Source organism: Vicia villosa, linkage group LG3, assembly GCF_029867415.1.
Source record: "Vicia villosa cultivar HV-30 ecotype Madison, WI linkage group LG3, Vvil1.0, whole genome shotgun sequence".
Classification (NCBI taxonomy): domain Eukaryota; kingdom Viridiplantae; phylum Streptophyta; class Magnoliopsida; order Fabales; family Fabaceae; genus Vicia; species Vicia villosa.
Window position 1 is genome coordinate 26,526,728 of NC_081182.1, and position 22,520 is coordinate 26,549,247.

General features: G+C 32.0%; 3 protein-coding genes across 8 annotated transcripts in view; 2 read left to right on the forward strand and 1 right to left on the reverse strand.

The window, feature by feature from the left end:
• The window catches only part of LOC131660747 (myosin-15-like), a 28,955-nt gene extending 23,276 nt beyond the window's left edge, over positions 1-5,679 (reverse strand). For 2 of the 6 annotated variants that reach the window (XM_058930054.1, XM_058930057.1), the window contains exons 1-8: positions 5,334-5,679; positions 5,103-5,252; positions 4,331-4,476; positions 4,057-4,213; positions 3,911-3,969; positions 3,078-3,234; positions 2,773-2,922; positions 2,534-2,670 (exon numbers count right to left, since the gene is read on the reverse strand). In XM_058930054.1, the coding sequence (XP_058786037.1) occupies positions 2,534-2,670; positions 2,773-2,922; positions 3,078-3,234; positions 3,911-3,969; positions 4,057-4,213; positions 4,331-4,476; positions 5,103-5,252; positions 5,334-5,453 (1,076 nt within the window). In that variant the 5' untranslated portion in view covers positions 5,454-5,679. Of the gene's footprint in view, positions 1-2,533; positions 2,671-2,772; positions 2,923-3,077; positions 3,235-3,910; positions 3,970-4,056; positions 4,243-4,330; positions 4,477-5,102; positions 5,256-5,333 lie in introns of those variants that run through there. The other 4 variants (XM_058930052.1, XM_058930053.1, XM_058930055.1 and 1 more) reach the window with 3 other exon arrangements.
• Positions 5,680-6,360: 681 nt separating this feature from the next.
• On the forward strand, positions 6,361-12,709 carry LOC131657749 (uncharacterized). The gene is made up of 7 exons (XM_058927113.1): positions 6,361-7,285; positions 7,447-7,888; positions 8,017-8,927; positions 9,029-10,249; positions 10,861-11,079; positions 11,161-12,018; positions 12,129-12,709. The coding sequence occupies exons 1-7, from the start codon at positions 6,361-6,363 to the stop codon at positions 12,707-12,709; spliced, it is 5,157 nt and encodes a 1,718-aa protein (XP_058783096.1).
• A 4,359-nt stretch (positions 12,710-17,068) lies between these two features.
• LOC131657750 (uncharacterized) lies at positions 17,069-19,424 on the forward strand. The gene is made up of 10 exons (XM_058927114.1): positions 17,069-17,209; positions 17,299-17,566; positions 17,650-17,868; positions 17,962-18,055; positions 18,192-18,330; positions 18,414-18,571; positions 18,673-18,793; positions 18,868-18,999; positions 19,116-19,172; positions 19,272-19,424. The coding sequence occupies exons 1-10, from the start codon at positions 17,069-17,071 to the stop codon at positions 19,422-19,424; spliced, it is 1,482 nt and encodes a 493-aa protein (XP_058783097.1).
• Positions 19,425-22,520: the final 3,096 nt, after the last annotated feature.

The window sequence follows — 22,520 nt, forward strand, 5'->3', positions numbered from 1 at the left end:
AAATATTAGGCCCTACCTAATAGCACAAAATGTAATATCTCAAGGGACAAAACCAAGGCTAAATTTTCTAAAGCTTGATCTCTTTCATGGTCATATCTGACTACAAAGACCTAATACAACATATCATAGAAAAGAAACTATACTCAATAATGGAAAATGAAATGGTATTTGATATACATCCTTAGAACTTCTTGGTTATCTATATTATTTTATTGTGTGGTGTGTATTCCTGCCTAAAACCTCCATGGCAAAACTGTAATTCGTCATATTCTATATTTGTTCCCCTCATTAGCTTCAATCAGCGTCTGCAAGCCATCAAACTGGATTAGTCACTAATTGCCATTGTCACTAATATACAACTCTTCATTAAAAGCAATGTCAAATATTTTCTCAAGGTAGTAAATTATGGTGCCGCTTATATTGTTATCTATACATATAAGGTGTGTCTATCTATTTCTATACAAATTGTAATATAATCTTCCATATCAGCCCTGCATGCTATGACATTTGCATTTGGCAACTATATCCTATATCGAGGGTGTTCAGAATCATGAAAGAATATCTCGAGGGTTTTTCTTCGATTTTGCGCACAAGGCTCTCCTGCTTTAATATTAGCCCAATCTAAGAATGGTCTCGTATGTTGACAATCCTAAGGATCCAAAAGTAAAATTTCTACCTAAGAGCCTCCATCAAATTCAGGGAGATATAGGAGATTGGATGGAAATTAAACTATTTTGCAGTAACCCATTCAGATGTTTCCAATTAGTAGGTCAGTTCTTGAATTCTTCTTGCCAAGAACACATGGATGTTGAATCTGAATTCTTAATGCATCAAAGGTGCTTTAAAACAAGGCCTCATTAATGAACATAGTGACATACTTAGATAGTTGGTTACTCAAATGTTGATTGAGCATGCTCCCCCAATGATAGGTGGTCCTCTCTTAGGTATTGTGTACTTGTTGGAGGAAACTTGGTATATTTGAAAAATATGAAACAAAATGTAGCTGCAAACACTGAGGAAGAATACAGGGTCATGTCATCATTAACATGTGAGCTCATTTGGTTGAAATGGCTACTCAAAGAGCTTCCATTTGAAGAGGAAACTTGATATCTTGAAAAGGTAAGAAACTAAATGCAAAATGTGGGGTCATGTCTTTAGCACTGTCATAACATGTGAGCTCAATTTGTTGAAATATTTAGCCAAAGAGCTTGAATTTGAAGAGGTAAGGCCAATGACACTAATATGTTATAGTCAAGTCGCATTGCATATTCCCTCAAAATTAGTTTTTCATGAGAGGATCGAGCATATAAAATAGACTGCTGTTATTTCAAAGAAATTATCGAATCAATCGATATCTTTGTACGCTTTGTCAATTCCAATGATCAATTGGTGGATGTTTTTACAAAATCCTTGTAAGGTCCTAGAATCAATTATATATGTAGCAAATATTTGATTTATAGGCTCAAGCAAGTGTTAATATTAAAATCTTGGGACGATTAAATATTTGAATAACATATTCTAGCATAATTTTATCGTACTACCTTCTTCCCTATAAATATAAGCATTCATTTGACAAAAAATTGTCCCTATAAATATAAGCATTCATTTGACAAAAAATTGTCCCTAACAACAAGCCTTTTTTCAAATTACTAGATACATTTATTGCTTCTTTTCCAAATAAACTACTCATAAGTACTACTAAGTATTTAAGAATATCAAAAGGTCAAGATTAGCTATATACATATTCAAAGGATATTCTAGGTACATATATACATAAAACGGACACATTAACTGCACAATCAACTTTTCTTAATAAGAATGAAAAATGAAATAGGCCGTTATATTTAAGGACGAAGGGAGTAATTAATGTTGGTGATTGTATATTAATTTACCTTTAACCCATATGCTTGGGTGTTAGCCAAATCAATATACCTTGTCTCTAATATATGTAGCAACCTATGGGTTTAACATCAGGTGGGAAACTAACAATAACACAAGTGAAATTCATCGGTAGAGCTTGTAGCTCGTCTTTGAATTACATTGACAGGAAAACAATGAAGCGGGAGAAGCAGAAACCAAGACTGAGAAATGCAAACAAATGAGAAAGTAGAGACAAAGAATACATGACCAAAGTCAAAGAAGACAAACAAAAGCAACATATGACTCTGCCACTTACCAAGAACATAGGATGTTGTTGGGGTATGTCACACAACTCTTTCACAACAGAAAGAAATCACAGTTCTAGCTAGAAGGATCTGATACCATGTCAAGAAATATTGGTTTCCTATTTGATCATAAATTCCTCCATAAATAAACTTATTCACCACTATTATTTACAAATTGATTCAGGCTTTGAATTGGTATCAAACGGAATTCTAAATATATATGAATAGTAGATTGATTGCTATTCCTAGTTATTTTAATATAATAGGAAATAAACAACGGTATATACCTTATAAACTACAAGACATCCAAATTCAAATATGATTTATAGAAAGTAAATAATGCACTAAAAATAACATAAATTGCCTACTTGAAAAGATTAGCAGCCATCTGCAAATGAAATTTTGATTTCTCATCCTTCACTATTGACGAGTCGTGCTCTTTCCCAGGAGAAAATTCAACATTACCTAGATGTAAAATTGCAGCTAAGGTGCGAAAAATGGCTTCCTGTCAATAGGAAGAAAGGATAACTATAAGGGAAGGTTGTAAACAAATGCATGACAGTATACAATAAAGCAAGAAATGCACTAGTGGGTGCCATCATTACACCTGATCCTCATGACTAATGCCAACAATATCCATTGATTTTCTTGTCTTTATGTACTCTTCGGCACTGCTAACACCATCTAATTCGTAAACTTTACTTTGATTCAAATAGTGGAAGTGGCTTGGATGTCCTAACTTATACTTCTCTGCATCCTAAAAATGAGGCATTCCAATTACGAAGTACAACAATTAGTACATTGACCATAACAAAATAAGAACATAATCCTGAATTTGCAAAATATAGCATTATGATGCAAAACTAACACCAAAATATATAATCAAATATTACTACACCAGAGATCATTTACCCTTTCAGATGCACACAACTGATAAAAGCAGTGATAATTTCTTTCGGGATCTGTAGTCTGCACTACTCTAGATCTTTCCAATAAGTAAGTTCTAATTGCAGCACCAGATATTTTACCCTTTGAATCAAACTGAATTTCAACGAACTTCCCAAAACGGCTGCAATGGAACAAAAATAGGAATAACATGGGTCATAACACAGAAAAGCTGATAGATCCACTGGATAACACATCAGAAAAACTATAATTATTTGATAAAACAAAAACATATATAGTATTTTTCAGTTCCACCTACTTAAACATCAAACTTAAAACTTCAAACTTCAACAAATATTCTTGCCTTCAAAACTTGAATTCAATCCCTAATACATACGTACACAAAGACATCTGTTTTCTATAACATCCCAGGATTATCTTCTAATTTACATACTTTTAGATTATAAATGGTCCCACTAAACATAATACTAGCAAACTTGGCAGCCCATAAGATTTTTTTTATTGTTACATAGTGTTTCCATATAACCTTAGTAGAACAAGATTTGATCTATAGGCTTGTACTACTGCATCCTTGGATTTAAAGGAGACAGGAACATGCCGAGTTTACATAACATTTAAATCTGGTTCAAAATGGATCTGATAAAGAGACAGGACTGAGAATGCGACTATCATAGATATAGTAATGTAGATAGCAAGCTTTAGATGAATAAAAAGATAAGACCGGATCATAAATCAGACAAAGGACTCGATATTATTTTTCTAATAATTTAAGAGGTGAGTGAGAAAGAAAAAAAACTAGAGATTGGTAAAATATGTAAACTAAAAAGAGCTGAGTTAACCTTGAATTGTCATTCCTAACAGTCCTTGCATTGCCAAATGCCTCTAAAAGTGGATTCGACTGAGTCAATAAAAAAGTGAAATTAGCACCCCATATTGATGCATAAATAAAAATTCAAAGTGAATTAAACGCCTAATGATAGCTTACCTCAAGAACTTGTTGTTCAACTGATCTATCATCACAAACAGCACGGCCACCAACAAAGGTAAGATACTGCATAATCAATTTCGTTGTTTCAGTTTTTCCAGCACCACTTTCACCACTGACCAATATAGATTGGCTATGACCTTCATTCATCAGTGCTCTAAATCATGACCAACAGAAACTTACAAACTTGAAACATAAAATGAAAAATAGTAAATACAACAAAAAAACTTAAATACAATGTCAACGGGAACACCAAAACCAAACACACGCCAACCTGTACGATGCATCAGCAACGGCGAATACATGCGGACTGAGTTCACCAAATGGAGCTCCCTTATACTGCTCCATCATGTGGTTATTGTACAAATGAGGAAGTTTTGTGAATGGATTAACAGCAATTAAAATGCTCCCCGTATATGTCTAACAAAGACAAAAAAAAAGTCAGAAAAAAAAACTAAATAGTCCAGAATGCATCTTGTGGCGTGTCATAAACAGTGTCCACAAAAAAATAAACATAATAAATTCTATACTATTTGGTAAATTAGGTCAATTTCATTGTATGAAATTACCAAAAAGGAGAAGAAAGTGTTTATAGTTATTAATTATGAACTAGTTTAGGATTTGTAATGCACCCATGTATGCGATAACCCGCAATAAAAGGTCTTCATAAATAAAAGCATTAATTTCCTCAACAAAGAGTGACAATAATGCATGCCGTATACTATTATATGATGACCCAGAAAAATTGTGACAGAGAGGCATATTTCCATACTAGAACAAGATTTTCCATAAAATAACAGTATTCACATGCATAACCTAGTAATGCAAATGCAAGCTATCATTTCACTAATGTACCAATCCCTAACTACAAAACTCGGCTCACCAAACAACAATTAGCATTTCCCATATTCATAAAGTGCAATAACACAATTCTAGACTCAAGTGCATTTCACCAATAAATCGAGATTGTAAGAGTGGAAGAATAAGCTCAAGTAGAGCCTTAATTGACCATCTAGATACTAAAAATCCCAGGACTAAACACTTACATATATATCATTAAGCATGTATCTTCTCCGAATATTGTACAACACTCCTGGTTCATTCAAATAAGCCAGCCTCGTCATATCTTCGACTCCGCCGTGCTCGTCTTCATCGGCATCCCTAGGAAACAATTTCTCCGGAGCAACAACAACAACCTGCTATCATTGAATCGAATCAGTAAAAATCAGTCGTAGACGCAATCATCGTAGATAAGGCAAAATCAGAATAATAATCACCTTGTTTCCGGAATCCGTTTCAACGCGAACTTGCTTTTCGGAAGATTCGAGTACTTCAGCAGGTAACCAAGCAAAGTCCCTGTCAGGAACCCAAACCTTGGAGCCCTTACGCAAACTCATGATGGATTGATGAAAATGGAGAAGAGAGCGAGAAGAAAAATGGCTGAAAAGTGAAACCCTAGGTTAGGTTTATGTGAGGTGGAAGAGAGGTTAGAGAGAGAGAGGGAGGAAGAAAACAGAATAGAGAGAGAAAGAGAACAAGAAATGGAGTGAGAGTTACGGGTTGAAGTGTTTCCAATGAAATTTGGGGTTCCCGCCCTAACGGGTACAACTATGAGTCAAAAAATGGGGAAACTGCTCAATATTTATATCCTATTCGACACGTCACCATTGTTCTTTTCCTTTTCTGTTTTCCTTTACGGCTTCACTCCACCGTAACCATTTTTGTTTTTTCGGAATCATTACGGGACAATTTACACTAAAATACAGGTTATTATTATTAGAGTGCTTTTTTAATATAAATGTAAATGTTTTTTAGTGTTTTATTAACTTTAAAATTTTTGTCATGGAATAAAACAACATTCATCCTACCCTAAATTTATATTAATGAAAAAATTGAACAAATCAGTTTTGTTTAGAGAATATAAAGTATTTGTACTTATATAAATGTTTAAATTGTATTTAAAAGTAGTCAACAACATTTAAAAATTGTGTTTTAAACAAAACTATTTTTTTTATGAATTCTTTAAATAATATCTTTAAGAAAAATGTTAGGAAGACCCTAATTTTTATTTCATAATTAATTATTTAGGTAATTTTTTATAAATATAAAATATAAAACGAGTTATTTTAACGATTTTTGCCTGGAATGCTAACATCACACGGATACACATGATAAAATATCAAACAAATTATTAGCAGGTATCAACAACATTGAAGAATAATTTTGAAGATTATTTGAGGATAGTCATTTAATCGTAAGGTTAACTGATTTCAAGAAGTTTTGTTATAGAAGAACTCCAACAAGATGCAGCAAGATTCCTCATCCAAAAAACAATACTCGGCGTTAGCACGTCGTAAAAGAATGGAAATACTAAAAGATAGAAGAATGAAAAAGCTCAGAGTTCGTGACAATGGTATCAACCCCATTGAATCCTATCAAATGCATGCTCCTTCACCAATCACTGATATCAGAACACCACTCGCTGTACCATCAAGGATTCATAGCAGAACACCATTGTCTGATATAACATCAACAACCCTTAATAATCCATCATGGATTAATATCAGAACACCAATGTCAAATGCAACTTCTTCTTTCTTTAATGAAAGAAAAATTAGTTTCCAAACACCAGGATCTGCAAGGGACAACTCACATACAATTAAGGGTCTCAGTACTGTTGGAACAAAAGATATTGCAGCGTCGGCACGCCGTAGAAGAAAAGTGATTATGCAAAGAAAGATGTCACAAGCCTACAAACTTCGTGAGAACTATGATGAAAACAGAGAAAATGTGACTGGGATTGATACCGCATCATCTTCACATTTCAATATACCATTATCTGATATAACCAACTCATTGTCTAATCAAGCAAACAAGAACTACTTTGAACAGGCAACTACTTCGGGGCACAAATTAAAAAAACAATTGAATGTGGGTGTTATTAAAGAGATGACTGTCAAACTGTTCAATTATTTTGGTAATAATAACCATAATTCAGGTTCTTCATCTACAAGCAATATAACTGTACAAGAACCTGCAACATTCAGTTCTACTTCAAATGTTGTGGTTGACAGTGATCACTCTCGTGATGAGACATCGACGGATGATTCAGTCAGCGATAGCTCGTGTGAATTCAATGTTGCAGATGAAAATTATGACTCAACTTCCAGCTATGATGATGTAGAACCAAATGACAACAATTCTATATCCCTTGATTCTTCTGTCACAGGTATGTGTCCTTAAATATGTTAATATTTCATCGTTTTCATGTCAATATAAATTTATAAAAACCATAAGTTTCACTGTTGTTACATTATGATCTCGCTTATACGTTTCAATTAAACTAAGGTATAAAAATCAATTGCTTAATCCCGTTTTTTGTTTGAAAAGGTTATTCCGATATTGGTGATCCTATGGTTGAGTGCACATATTGTGGAGCACTTATGTGGTATCAAGAAAAAACGGATAAACGAAAACATAGTGCGATGCCTAAGTTCCAGCTATGTTGTGGAAAGGGTAAAGTTGTGTTACCACTTCTGAAACCCCCACCATTATTACTGCAGCGTCTATTGTTTGAGAATAATGAAGCCGAAAGTCAAAATTACCAACAATTTTGTAGATTGTACAACATGATGTTTGCTTTTACGTCGCCGGGTTTAAAAGTTGATAACAGATTTCAAGGGGGGAGAGGTCCACCTAACATAAGAATTCATGGACAGTCATGCCATAGAATTGGGAGCATGCTACCTTTATCTGGACAATCTCCAAAATTTGCTCAACTTTACATTTACGACACCGAAAATGAGATACATCATAGAATCGCAGGAATAGGGTAATTGTTCTAAAACTTTGTTACATTTTAATCTTTACATTTATTTGTAGAATACTTATTTCATAGTTGCTCGATTTATTTTCCATACCTCTTATAGCTATACCATGTTTTATTATTATATGTAGGAGCAACCCAAATATTATTCCCGAGACAGTTAACAAATTGAAAATCATGTTGGACGAGTTCAACACACATGCTAAGACTTTTAGGATTGCAGCCGATCGATTAAAGGATAGTTCTGTACCTGATCTTAAACTGAAGTTAATATCTGATAGATCAACAGATGGAAGGATTTATAACCATCCTACTGTATCAGAGGTAGCCTCTCTTATCGTTGGTGACGTTGATACAGGTACTAAAAGAGATATTATTCTTGAGAGACAAAGTGGACGGCTGAAAAGAATAAGTGAGTTTCATCCAAGTTATTTGGCATATCAGTATCCATTGTTGTTTCCGTACGGGGAAGATGGTTTTAGACTTGGTGTGCTTCTTAGGGAATCTAACACAAAAGGAAAGATGAAGAGGAATAAGCTTACCATTAGAGAATGGCTTGCTTTTAGAATTCAATGCAGACATAATGAAGCACATACGTTGTTGCGATCAAGAAGATTGTTTCAACAATTTTTGGTTGACGGTTTTTCGATGATGGAGTCACAGAGATTAAATTATATTCGAAAGCATCAAAAAAAGCTTCGTGTGTCTAAATATGCCAATTTGACCGGATTAGAACACAACGAAAACAACGAAGGATCAAACAAAGGTAAACGAGTGGTTTTACCGTCTACTTATGTTGGAAGTCGCAGGTTTATGGATCAACTATATTTTGATGGAATGGCTATTTGTAGCCAACTTGGTTTTCCAGACCTTTTTATTACTTTTACTTGCAATCCAAACTGGCCTGAAATACAAAGGTTGCTTAGCAAAATTAACTTGAATTCTCAAGATCGCCCAGACATCATCTCAAGAGTCTTCAAAATAAAGTTTGATGAGTTTTTGGCCGATCTAACAAAAAAACACGTTTTGGGTAGAGTTATTGCATGTAAGTTAATATCATGCCTTAATATAAAGCTTTTATTTAGTTTCATTATTCTTATTATATATGTAATATGTAACACTTTATACTTTGTTGCTAATTTGCAGATATATACACGATTGAATTTCAAAAGCGGGGTTTACCGCATGCCCATGTTCTGTTGTTCATGCATCCTTCAAGCAAATATCCAACTCCAGATGATATAAACAAGATCATTTCAGCAGAGATACCAATAGAACAAGATGATCCTCAATTGTATCAGTTGGTTAGGACACATATGATTCATGGTCCATGTGGTTTAGCAAACAAAAAATCCCCTTGCATGAAAAATGGAAAGTGCTCAAAATACTTTCCCAAGAAATTTCAAAATGAAACCATTGTTGATCAGGATGGATATCCAGTGTACCGAAGACGGGATACCGGTAATACAGTGATGAAAAAACACATTCTCCTTGATAACAGATATGTTGTTCCTTATAATACATATTTGTTGAAGAAGTTTCAAGCACATATCAATATGGAGTGGTGTAATCAAAGTACTTCAGTTAAGTACTTATTCAAGTATATTAACAAAGGTTATGATAGAATTACAGCTGCTGTTGTTCAAAATGACAGCGAAGGATCTTCTGCAATTAGAAGTGTTGACGAAATTAAGCAATATCTTGATTGTCGATATGTGTCACCAAGTGAGGCATGCTGGAGGCTTTTTTCGTTTCCTATTCATGGTAGGTCCCCTGCAGTTGAAAGGTTATTTTTCCATCTTGAAGGTGATAATTGTGTTTATTATACCGATCATGAAATGATTGATCAGGTACTAGAAAAACCAAGTGTGAAAGAATCTATGTTTACAGCGTGGATGCAAGCGAACAAAACTTATGAAGAGGCAAGAAATTTAACTTACTCCCAATTTCTTTCCAAATTTGTTTATGATAAAAGATACCGACGATGGAAACCGCGTAAAAGAGGTCGTACCATTGGCAGACTAATTTGGGTCCCTCCGAGTACCGGTGAGTTGTACTACCTGAGAATGATGCTAACAGTGGTCAAAGGACCTACATGCTATGAGGATATTAAATTTGTGGGTGGAAAGGTTCAACATAGTTTTAGAGATGCATGCTTCGAAATGGGATTTCTTAATGATGACAAGGAATATGTTGCAGCCATAAATGAGGCTAAGAATTGGGGTTCCGGTCATTTTTTGAGAAAGCTATTTGTTACTATGCTACTTTCCGGAACTGTCAATAGACCGCATCATGTATGGTCAAAAACATGGAAGACATTAGCTGATGGTATTCTCCACCAACAAAGGCAGAATACAAATAGAAGAGGTAAATTTATATATATATATATATATATATATATATATATATATATATATATATATATATATATATATATATATAATCTAAGTTGTTGATATGAATATTAGTTTAAAGCTTACATACTTTGTTATTATCACATATTGGTTGTATTCTGAACTATTCAATTATATTATGTTTGGATACTTTAAAATTATAATTTAATTTATTAATCGACATTTACGTTGGCGGCATTTGAAGCTTATGTTCTATGTTTAGTTCATACAACTCAATGTTTCGTCTCCCGTTGCTACTGAAACATTATGTCATTAATCGATAAACTGTATAAATTTTTGTATTGTTTCAATAACTCTTTGCTGCAAAATAAGATCATGTGCTGTTTGATACACAACATTACATAACTTTCACAAGTCTGTGCCTTTTTTTGCTGCTACATGCTGCTTTCAATTTAGTTCATGCTGAATTCAAGTTGCTCATGCCTTAGAGTCATAGTCCTTTAATTTGTTTATGCTGCCTTCACAAACATATCCCTTCTAATTTTGTGAATCATGCTGCAACAAATGGTGCATTAAAATTATAATTATCATGATATTAACATGTCTACATACTTTTTTTCACAGATTTGCAACTTTCAGACACTGAGTTAAAGAATTTGACACTCATTGAGATTGAGAATATGTTGCAATCAAATCGAAGAAGTTTGCATGAATTTAAAGGCATGCCTTATCCAGAATCCTATGTTACAAAGCATGTTGGGAATCGGCTGATTTACGACGAACTTGATTATAATGCCGAAACCGAAAAACAAAATTTTGAAGAACTTTTTCGGGCGCTTACAGGTTATTTATTTGATTGATTATATTAAATTTGGATGTTCCTTTATGTTTGTAAAGTTTTAATTATATTTTTATATTTTATAGATGAACAGCGTTCAATTTTTAATAAAATCATGGAGGCTGTTAACAACCTGAAGGGAGGTGTGTTCTTTTTACATGGTTATGGAGGTACCGGCAAAACTTTCATGTGGAGAACACTGTCAAGTGCACTTCGTTCGCAAAAAAAAATTGTTCTTACTGTTGCTTCAAGCGGGATTGCTTCTTTATTATTGCCAGGTGGAAGGACAACCCACTCAAAGTTTAAAATACCCGTCCCAACACTTGACAACTCAACATGCAACATTGATAAAGACACCGAACATTCAAAACTATTTGAGGCAACAGATGTCATCATATGGGACGAAGCTCCTATGTCTCATAAAAATTGTTTCGAAGCATTGGATAAAACCCTTAAAGATGTCATGAGCAAAGATGGTCTCGAGAATACTATTTTTGGTGGAAAAGTTGTTATTTTTGGAGGTGATTTCAGGCAGATTCTTCCAGTGGTTCCAAGAGCAGGGCGTTCTGATATTGTCCATGCTTCAATTAGCTCATCTTATGTGTGGGATTATTGTCAGGTTTTAACACTGACCAAAAATATGAGACTCCAACAAGGAAGAGACGGTACAAGTGCCCATGAACTTGCAGAATTTTCAAAATGGATTTTAGATGTGGGGGATGGTAAGATTTGTGAACCAAATGACGGATTGGTTGAAATAGAAATACCTCCAGAGTTATTAATAACAAATTTTGATGATCCTATAAGGGCAATTGTTGATAACACATATCCTAATTTGTTGGAAAAATTTCAAGATGTTGAATTTTTACAAGGAAAGGCTATTCTTGCTTCAACAATTGAAGTTGTCGACAAAATCAATAATTATGTATTAGACTTGCTACCAGGTATATATCCCTTAACTTTTCCATTTTTATATATATATATATATGAAACAATACGTTTAAGAACATATTTTTACTTCTCCATATTGTTGTTTTTCTTCTTCTACTTTTAGGAGAAGAGAAGGAGTTTTTGAGTTTTGACTCCATTGATAGAACAGATACAAGTTATAATGAAGCTTATGAAGTTCTAACTCCTGAATTTCTAAGTAAGTTAAGAACATCAGGCCTTCCAAATCATAAAATCAAATTGAAGGTTGGTACCCCTATTATGCTGATGAGAAATTTGGACCAAGCTGATGGATTGTGCAATGGAACAAGACTAATTGTCACAAGGTTTGCAAATCATGTCATAGAGGCAAAAATCATGTCTGGTAAGAACATAGGTAACATTTTTTACATTCCAAGAATGTCTATGTCGCCTTCTGATTCACCTTGGCCATTCAAGTTGATTAGGAGACAATTTCCGATAATTGTTTCCTATGCAATGACTATTAATAAATCTCAAGGCCAGTCTCTTGATAGTGTTGGATTGTACTTGCCTACTCCTGTCTTTAGTCATGGTCAATTATATGTTGCAATTTCAAGAGTTAAGACCAAAAGTGGCCTGAAAATATTAATTCATGACAAGGAGAATGCACCGTGTTCGACTACTACAAATGTTGTATACAAGGAGGTCTTCCAAGCACTTTGTTAGTTGGTAAACCTTTTATCTTTTACTCTGTGATACAAGTTTAATATCCAATTTAAACTTACTATATAATTGGTAGAAACTTCAATTTGTTTTGTTTCCAAACTCGAATAAGTAATACATATTCTAACAGAATCTTTTCATTCTTTTAGGATGTTATTTTGTTGATATGAGATGGTTGGTTCAACAATGAAGATAAATACAACATCTGGAAAACAGAGATATGCTCACTAAAGATGTTAAAATGTAGTCATCTGAATCTTATTATTATTTGTATTCAAGTTCATTGTTTTTTTTAAGAAACTTATTTTGGAATTTTTTAACTTATCTGAATTATATTATGTTGCGTTTTACATTCCAAACACATGATATTTTAATTTGATAAATGATTATAAGTTATATAACTCTATTAATATTATCCAACTGTATATATGGTGTTGTATTAAACAATTTAATGTGTTCTGATACATGTAATATAAGTACAGTCCAGACCCGTGCGATAGCACGGGTTACTTACTAGTTTATATTAATAAAAAAATTGAACAAATCAGTTTTGTTTAGAGAATATAAAGTATTTGTACTTATATAAATGTTTAAATTGTATTTAAAAGTAGTCAACAACATTTAAAAATTGTGTTTTAAACAAAACTATTTTTTTTATGAATTCTTTAAATAATATCTTTAAGAAAAATGTTAGGAAGACCCTAATTTTTATTTCATAATTAATTATTTAGGTAATTTTTTATAAATATAAAATATAAAACGAGTTATTTTAACGATTTTTGCCTGGAATACTTTAAAGAGAGAAAGAAATATGTATTGATAGTGTAAAATATTTGTAAACTGTCAATTAATGAAAAATATATATCTGTTCGCTTTCGCACAATCGAAACTGAGTTAAATATGAACTCTATAGTATAGGCTTTCGCGATAACAGATGTTACAGTGCAAAAATCCTTTTTGAAAATTATTTGCTTTTAATTAATTAAAAAAGTTGTTTGAGGTAGAAAAATGAGTTTAAAGGTGCTGCCAGTGTTCGATCGTACAGTACCGGATTTTAAGCGAATAAGCGTCCTCTTTGCGCATTCGATTATGTTCTTAAAACCACTATTTTTGAAAATATAATTTTTCATAATCTATTAATAAAGTGTTTTCATGATTTTTATTATTTGAAAATTGATTTAATTTCCTAAGTTGGAAATCGTTTTGTTCTTTCGAATTTGAATCGGTGTATCTCTATGGTATTGTTTTCACTATATTTTTAGAGTTTAAAACTGAAATTAAAATTAAACCAAAAATAATTTCATGTTAAATATAATTTTAACGATTAATTAGAGCACCGTCGACATAAAGGCCTTCACATTCCGGTACTGCAGAATTAGTTAAACATATCTAAAATAAAACACAAACAGTAACAAAGACCAAAGACTAACATACTATTACTAGACATGTTAACAAAATCAATATAATCTATTATCTATCTATAATATAAGAAAACAAATGTACCTGGAAAACTCATTTTTGTCCTTTGTTATAAATTTGCCACCTATTGATTTCAAGGTTAAATTGTGTCCAAATAATACTTTTTGTGACTAAATAATGACATTGTCCAATGGGAACTATATATTTTGCATTTTATCAAACTATTGTGTGTCAAAAAGTAACTTTTAGTGACAACTTTTTGCTATTGTCCAATTTGAATGAAAATATTATCTTTTGCTTGCATATGATGTGGTTCTATGTGCAGAAAAAATTAATTTTGAAATTCAAATCTATACAAAATGCATCTTCCCAAGAAACACCTTTTTCCAAAGTTACTTTCTGTCAATATAATCATTCTCATAAAGCAAACTTTATCTCTTAACTCTACCATATCTCTTCACAACTTTTTGCTTTCTCATACTGTTGCTTTTTTCTACCCATTCCTTTCCTCTCTCGTCTTCTTTTCTTCTCCCTTTCTTCACTGCTTTTTAGTTCTCAAACATTTTCCATGATATACTTTTTTTCTTACTGGCCATTAAACTTCTATTTTGTTCTTATTACATTATACAAATATGGTACCTAATCATCTGATATACTTTTTCAATTTTACAAAGCATAATTTTTCCCTTTTTCCCTTAGCCGATTAATTATGTTCCCTCGTCTTTCTCTTCCTTCTACAAACCTTCATTTCATCATTCCTACTTATTTCAACTGTTTCTAATCTCATCTTGATGTTTTTAGGCAACAGAGCTTTTGGTGTGCCGATTAAGCATGTTTCCCCGTCTTTTTCTTCCTTCTGCAACCACATCAATCATTCAACAACTCAGAGTAGAGAAAAGCAACAACAAAATCGGGGAGATTAAGAAAGTTCAACCAATATAAAACCGACGTCCGCTGTATCTTTCCAGTGAAGTACTCTCAGCCACCGCACCTTCTGCTCACCGTAAATGTCATTCGTACAATTTTAGATCCGCTGCCGATCAGTATTCTTGATAGAGGTATTTGTCCCTACTTTATGTAGAAAGAGAACATAGTAGATTATTTTGATGGAAGTGATGATATGATGGTCAAATAAAGTATCCTAATACCTGCTGGGAGGCTGGGAATGTTGGTCGGGATAAGCTTAAGAAATATGAAACGGGTTCACACATTGAAGAAAATATTGTGGCAGGTAATCATAATAAAATTGAAGTTCAAGAAGCTTCTTCGGTTTTTCAGGTTGGATTTTTCCAAATCCATTTATAGCATATTCATGAGTTTTGTTCTAAATTCTAATTGTAATATGGAATTTGACATTTAGTTAATATGAAGTGACTCAATGTGCATATGTTTAGTAAAAATTAACCGATGTACCTCTTGATTAAAAAATAAGTGTGCTGCTATATTTCCTAAAGGGTTTGTAAATTTTTCTTCCTTAATGAGAATATTAGAATAATGTTTATTATAAGTAAAATTTATAATAATGTTTTATGACTTTTTGTGTTCCATGGAACACCGGCTGTCGGTGGTAATTTTAGTGAACAAATATTTTTTTGTTAAATTTTTTAGTGAACAATTAATTAATTTAAAAAATAATTATAGTAAATTATTCTTTCTTTTATGCATTTAATTTCTATAACATATTTTTTGATATATTCAATTAATTTTGTTTTTCAATATTCAAGAAAAATGGTGATATTATAGCGTATCATATCAGTACCCGTGCAGTGTAAACGCACGGATAATCATACCAAAATTCGTGTGAACGCACAGATTATTTTTATTAAAAAAAACAAAAGTAAAACTTACCTACTTTTTTTCATCTTTTATATTTTAAAACATAATCCAAAATTTAATAGCTACAATATTAAACTTAATTTTTTTATACCATTCTTTTTTTGAACTTTTATGTAAAATTAATTGTCTATTGATTTTCAACTAATTCTAATTTTAAATATTTATTTGTCTCATTTATTAAACTTTTTTTATCTATTTTTCACAATTGTTTTTTACACAGTATTTATTTAATACTATTTCTCAACAATAGTAGTTTTTAAATACTTATACAAATATCTTACAATCTATTTTTTTTTTAATATTTTGATATTTTTTAATTTGTTTGAATTCTCATAACAAATGATAACAATTCAGCGGTCCACAGTGGTACCCGTGCGAACGCACAGGTATCCCACTATAAAATATAAAAAGTAAAGTACCTGATAATTACACTTTAAGCCCTCTGATTAAATAACTAAAACCGTTCAAATTCCATGGGTAAATTTGTCCTTCTGAAAAATAAAGCCACCATATTCATTTGACATTAAATGCTATCTATTGTGCCACTGTTTGATTGGTTGGTTTCATTTTTATTTAGTTGATTTTTCCTTTTTTTTATCTATTTTATTATCTATTTTATAATAGATTATTTTATTATTTTATAATATAGGTGAAATAATGTTAAAAGTTGCATTGATAATATAAGCCAACCCATAATTACTCCCCTACACAATAAATCCCTGGCCACGTGAATCAAAGAAAAAAAAACATAATATCTGGCTTGGAAAACACAAAACTCCATTTCTTCATTAACTGCAACCTTTCATTGTTCAATAAACCTTTTGTGTTCCATAGGCTGCATAAAACATGACCAAATGCATAACCATGTCTAATCTGCTGCATCTCAGTACCCTGCGATTTTCTCTCCTCTTCCATCTCAAGACAAATCCTTCGTCTCCATCACCTCCGCCCCGTTTTTCACTCCTCCTTCATCTCAAGACAACACCTTCGTCTCCATCACCTCCGTCTCTAACTTCTATTAAACACTATTTATATTCATCTCCATTTGATTAATCTTTGATGATTAACTGATATTTCTAATTTTCTTGCAGTGTTTGTATGTGAATCATGTCTCGCCCAATTGAGCCATTGAAAGAGATCAATGATTCAAAAGATTTGTGGAAGATCGCTGTTAGGTGCAAACATCTGTGGACTGTCACAAGTTCTTCAAACAAAGAACACATGGAGATGGTTTTGGTTGATTCTAAGGTACTGTAACAAGATAGGGTTCCCCAATAATTACTTATAATATGTTTTGTGTGATTAACCACTGATGATGAAATGTTTATTTCCTGCAGCGTGATATGATTCAGGCTGTTGTGCCTGCTTATTTGCTTTCGAAATTCAAATCTGAAATTGAAACAGGAAACTCTTATATCATGCAAAATTTTAAAGTTGGGAAGAATGATTTTGCTTTTAAGACGACAAATCATACATACAAATTGGTTTTTTGTGGGTCAACTTCTGTTAAGAAAGCAGAATTTCCTGATATCCCTCATAACTACCTTAACATTATTGGTTTGAATTCCATAGTTGAAGGAAGGTTTCAATCAAATTTGTTGGTTGGTAAGTTCCCTACACCCTAATTTCAGGAATTATAATTTTTTTTTTTTGAGAAACTTTAACCAATCCATTGTTTTTTTTCTTAGATTTGATTGGAGGAATCACTGATATCACTCAAACCCAAGTTAACGGTGACAACAGCAAGAACAGAATAGTTTTTTCTATTGTAGATGCCAGTAAAACAGTTGTACAATGTACTCTTTGGGGGCAACTTGCAGTTCAGCTATATGAGTATTATAAGAATAATAAGCAAGCCTCTGATATTGTCATTGTGCTAATCAATGCAAGGGTTAAAGAGGCTCAAGGTAATCATGCATGATACAATTGTTTAGATGTAACTGGCTATTTTCTTTTATATCCAACAGTTCTAACTGTTTCTTCAATTTCTTGTGATTCAGGAGGATTTCCAATTAGTGTTTCCAACACATGGAATGGAACGAAACTGTTGATTAATGACCCTGCTATTGAGGAAGTCAATAATCTAAAAGAAAGGTACTAAAGCATGTGTCTGTTTCTTTATTATATCGTTTGGAATGCTTATTGATCTTCTTCTTAACTGTCTTGCATAATCATTTATTGAACTTGATGTTGATTTTAATATATTAAATATTGTGTTTACATTTTTCAGACTTGGTGTTGATTTGCCTTTGTTATCATCTTCAAGTGTACAAGTTGAGGCAACGCAAAACTCATTTTATTCTGACTATGACAAGTTTGTTTGGAAGGCTGAAATAATGAGTCTCTCTGAAATTACAAATCTGCAACATGTAAGAAAGATTGACTGTTTCCTTATACTGTTATAATTCCTAAAGCCTCATATAACTGTCATTTATACTGGCCAATTTTGTAGGAAACAACCTGTGTTACCGTTGCTACCCTCGATAAGTTTGATGTTGGGCAGATTGGATGGTACTATGATGGATGTGTGGAATGCACAAGAAGTGTGACTGCCAAGGATGGAAAGCTGAAGTGTTTTAAAGAGCATATTAGCCCAGAACCTGTGCCACGGTATACTTTATATTCATCTTCCATTTCCAACTGGTAATGTTTATATTTTCTTACAAACAGTGTAGATTGATGTGTTCTCCTATGTGCCATGAATCATTTAGGTATAAGCTTAATATAATGGCTGTTGACGGCAGTTCGAAGGCAAAGTTCGTCTTTTGGGACACGGACTGCGTGAAGTTGATTGGGAAGTCTGCTCTTCAAATGAAGATGGATTTAACTCAGGTATGTAAATGTTGCATACAACAGTATTTGAATCAAGTTATTTTTAAGGTGTCTAATACTTTTTATTCTCATAGTCTGGTGATTACGATCCACTTGAATTCCCTTACGAACTTGACTCAATATTGGCAAAAGAATTGGCAATTAGAGTTGTTTATCAGCCTAAAAATGGGAGACTTTCTGTCATTGGCTTTAAGACTGATGAAGATGTACGTAATAAAATTAAGGAGAGTTTCAAATTTGAAGAGGTAATCTTTTGTAATCTTCATTTGATGAGTGCTTAGTTTTCTTAGGGCGTACACTAACTGTTTTTTATTTTCACCAGACCTCAAAGATTCGAGCACCAGAACCTCTGTCCCAGGATGATATGAATCGCATTTCTGTATGTATTTTTTACATGTGGTATTCTTTTTATGATGAGTAACATAACAACTGTGACATAATTATAAATCTTATGGTTGCCTTTTTTAATTCATTATAGGAACCTGTATCTGCATCTGCAGAAAATGACCTGACCATTGAAAATTCAGGGCTCACTCCATGTAAGAGACTTATAAATGATGCAATAGAGGATAATGATAGTGTTCAACAATCATCAACCAAGCTGGCCAGAGATATTAAAAAGGAGAAATAGTTGGCTTCAAATTTGCTAAGTTTTAAATTTACATTCCCGTTGGATAAAGACAATTACTTTATTTAAGTTGTTCAATATTCTTCTGTTTTGTTGTTATGAAACTGAGTTTATATCTATTGCTGGAATTGACGTTTTATAAAGACATAGTTATTCGCAATTTGAATTTCTTCATTTAGTTATGATATAGACAGGGGTTTCCTGGATTTGAGTTTATCATGATGTGCATTGTTTCAAATATACTCCTGTTTGAATTGTTACTAATGAATTTAAAATTGAGTTGCTTAAATGATATACCCTTGCTGTCATATATTAATTAAGATTTCAATTGACTGAATTCTGAAAAAAGTTAGAAAGTTTTATCTTTACCACTGTCATGTTGTATTGGTATGCTTTTGTGTATGCTTTTCAACTGATAGTTGAAAAACAAACACTCTAATTAAAAAACAAACTATCTAAACAAGCCTAACTATCCCTGTATTAAAAAAACATAAACTTTGTCATTTAGAAATCCTGACATTGATAAATTGAAAATGCCCATATGATGAGTAACAACGTAAATTGCTGCTTTCAGAGGTGACAGAGGTGATTTAACTGCTTATAGAATATATAATTCTAAATTGCAGTTTTAGAGGTTATTTTTCAAAGTTGTAAAATTCAAGTGTGCAAGTTACTGCATCCCAAAAGTCATACTACTCAGACTTTGATAAATTAGTATGGATATCTGATATATCAAGTCTTGCATAAATAGGGATTTTGCAAAAGGCAAGAGATCACATCCTTTAATCGTATACTATTAATATTGTATTGCTTACAGTAAATATATATTGGTTTTATTTGTTAGGAAACTACATGTGTAACTGTTGCAACTCTGCGTAAATTAAATGTTGGCAAAGCCGGATGGTATTGCGATGTATTTGTTGAATGCACAAAAAGTGTGACTCCGGGGGATGGAAAGCTTGAGTGGTATGCAAAACACATAAGTCCAAGTCCCGTGCCCAGGTATTGTTAAAGATTTTGCTGTAGTTGTTATTTTTTTGTATATTTTATTATGGCTTATGAGATTATAACTGTTGTCGGTTTAAACTCGATATATTCGCAGTTGACGATTTGTAGAATGTGTAGCTTCTTTGAAGCTTGAAATCTTCAACAAAGACGATGAAGATAATGATGATACTTAATATGTAGCTTCAGGGACCTCTGTCTGTCTCAACCGATTATGATCCTTCTATCTCAAATACTAAACTGAAACCTGCTAAGGGAATTTTAAGTGATGCTGCTGAGGAAATCGAAGGTGTCCAGTTTTCTTCGACAAAGTTAATCAAAGATATCAATAAGGAGTGATATCTGATGGCTTGTTTTTTAAATTGTGTTGTAACCAACTTTTTAGGATATTTTCTTTTGGTTGAATATTTTATTTTGCTTTATTTTCTGTGATTCTTATATTATGGGACAAATTAAGTGTTTAATTTTAACCTATTGTATTTCTTTCTGATTTCGACGCGAACTAAGTTTATGTGGTATTTTCTTTATAAAATACTATTTTTTTAGCTGTTTGAAAATTATTGTCTATTTATAGATTGGTTTAATGTTTGCATTATATATATATATATATATATATATATATATATATATATATATATATATATATATATATATATATATATATATATATATGTGTATATATATATATATATATATATATATATGTGTATATATATATATATATATATATATATATATATATATATATATATATATATATATATATATATATATATATATGTATAGTAGTTTCATCATGCTTAATGTGTGAAGACTCATTATATAATAAGCTTTTCAAGATGGATAAAAAAAGATAGAAGTATTTTTTCTTTGCGAGAATGTGACTCTGTTTTGTTTGCTTTTGTTTTTGTTCGATTTTGATGAGAGAGTAAGATGCATTGGTTTTGGGAAGAAGCAAATAGTATGGTTTGGTGAATCTGTAAAGAGACATTTGAGAAAGATGAAGAGGGAAAGAATATTGTTCTGTTTAGTCGATGGACTCAAAATAAGGCTGGTGGTGGAACAAAACCAAAAGAATTGAAATGGCTTTGGATAAATCTGTTTAATTTTTGTTCCAAGTGAAACATAAATAAGGCGTGGGAAGTGAAATACTAAATCTGTTAATTTCAAATGAATATGGTGGCTTTATTTATAAAGAAGACGAATTCAACCATGGAATTTGAACGGTTTTAGTTATTTAATCAAAGTGCTTAAACTGTAATTATCAGGTACTTTATTTTTTATATATTATTATAATAGACTTGTAATATTTATTAGGAAAAACAATGACATTGAGAAAATCAAGTAATAATAATATTGATATCCACAATTTTGAAGTAATATGAAAAAATATAATGACAAAGAGATGATCATCAGGAGAATGAGTATTCTGATGCAATGAAACACTATAAAAAACTTAATTTGATACAAACAATTTATTGTTATACTTTCTAAGCTCACAATTAAAAGCAAAACCAATTCAAACATACTGTTTTGTCATGCATTTTATCAATTAAACTATATATATATATATATATATATATATATATATATATATATATATATATATATATATATATATATATATATATATATATATATATATATATATATATATATATATATATATAGTTGCTATCATTTTTGGAAAGATCACCATGAACAAGCATTCAAGCATACAAACATTGTACTATGAGCAACAACACTATAAACATATCAAAGAGAATCAAATGAGGAACAATTGCAAAGAGCAACATATCCATTACAATTGCAGCATACATTTCAATTGCAAATATGTCAAGAAGTAGCATACATTAAAATGAGAAGAATATAACCAACAACACAAAAAACGTATCAAAGAGAATCAAATGAGGAACAAATGCAGAGAGCAACAGATCCATTGCAATTGCAGCATACATTACAATTGCAGAGATATCAAGAAGCATCATAATGAGGAACAATTGCAGAGAGCAACAGGTCCATTACAATTGCAGCATACATTACAATCGCAGAGATATCAAGAAGCAACATACATTACAATGAGAAGAATATAAG

Excerpts from the sequence above, each read along its gene's own strand:
- LOC131657749 (XM_058927113.1), top strand. The coding sequence starts at position 6,361 with ATGCAGCAAGATTCCTCATCCAAAAAACAATACTCGGCGTTAGCACGT. Across the intron at positions 7,286-7,446 it reads CCTTGATTCTTCTGTCACAG|GTTATTCCGATATTGGTGAT; the intron begins GTATGTGTCCTT and ends TTGTTTGAAAAG. Across the intron at positions 8,928-9,028 it reads TTTGGGTAGAGTTATTGCAT|ATATATACACGATTGAATTT; the intron begins GTAAGTTAATAT and ends GCTAATTTGCAG.
- LOC131657750 (XM_058927114.1), top strand. The coding sequence starts at position 17,069 with ATGTCTCGCCCAATTGAGCCATTGAAAGAGATCAATGATTCAAAAGAT. Across the intron at positions 18,056-18,191 it reads GTCAATAATCTAAAAGAAAG|ACTTGGTGTTGATTTGCCTT; the intron begins GTACTAAAGCAT and ends TACATTTTTCAG. Across the intron at positions 18,572-18,672 it reads AGCCCAGAACCTGTGCCACG|GTATAAGCTTAATATAATGG; the intron begins GTATACTTTATA and ends TGAATCATTTAG.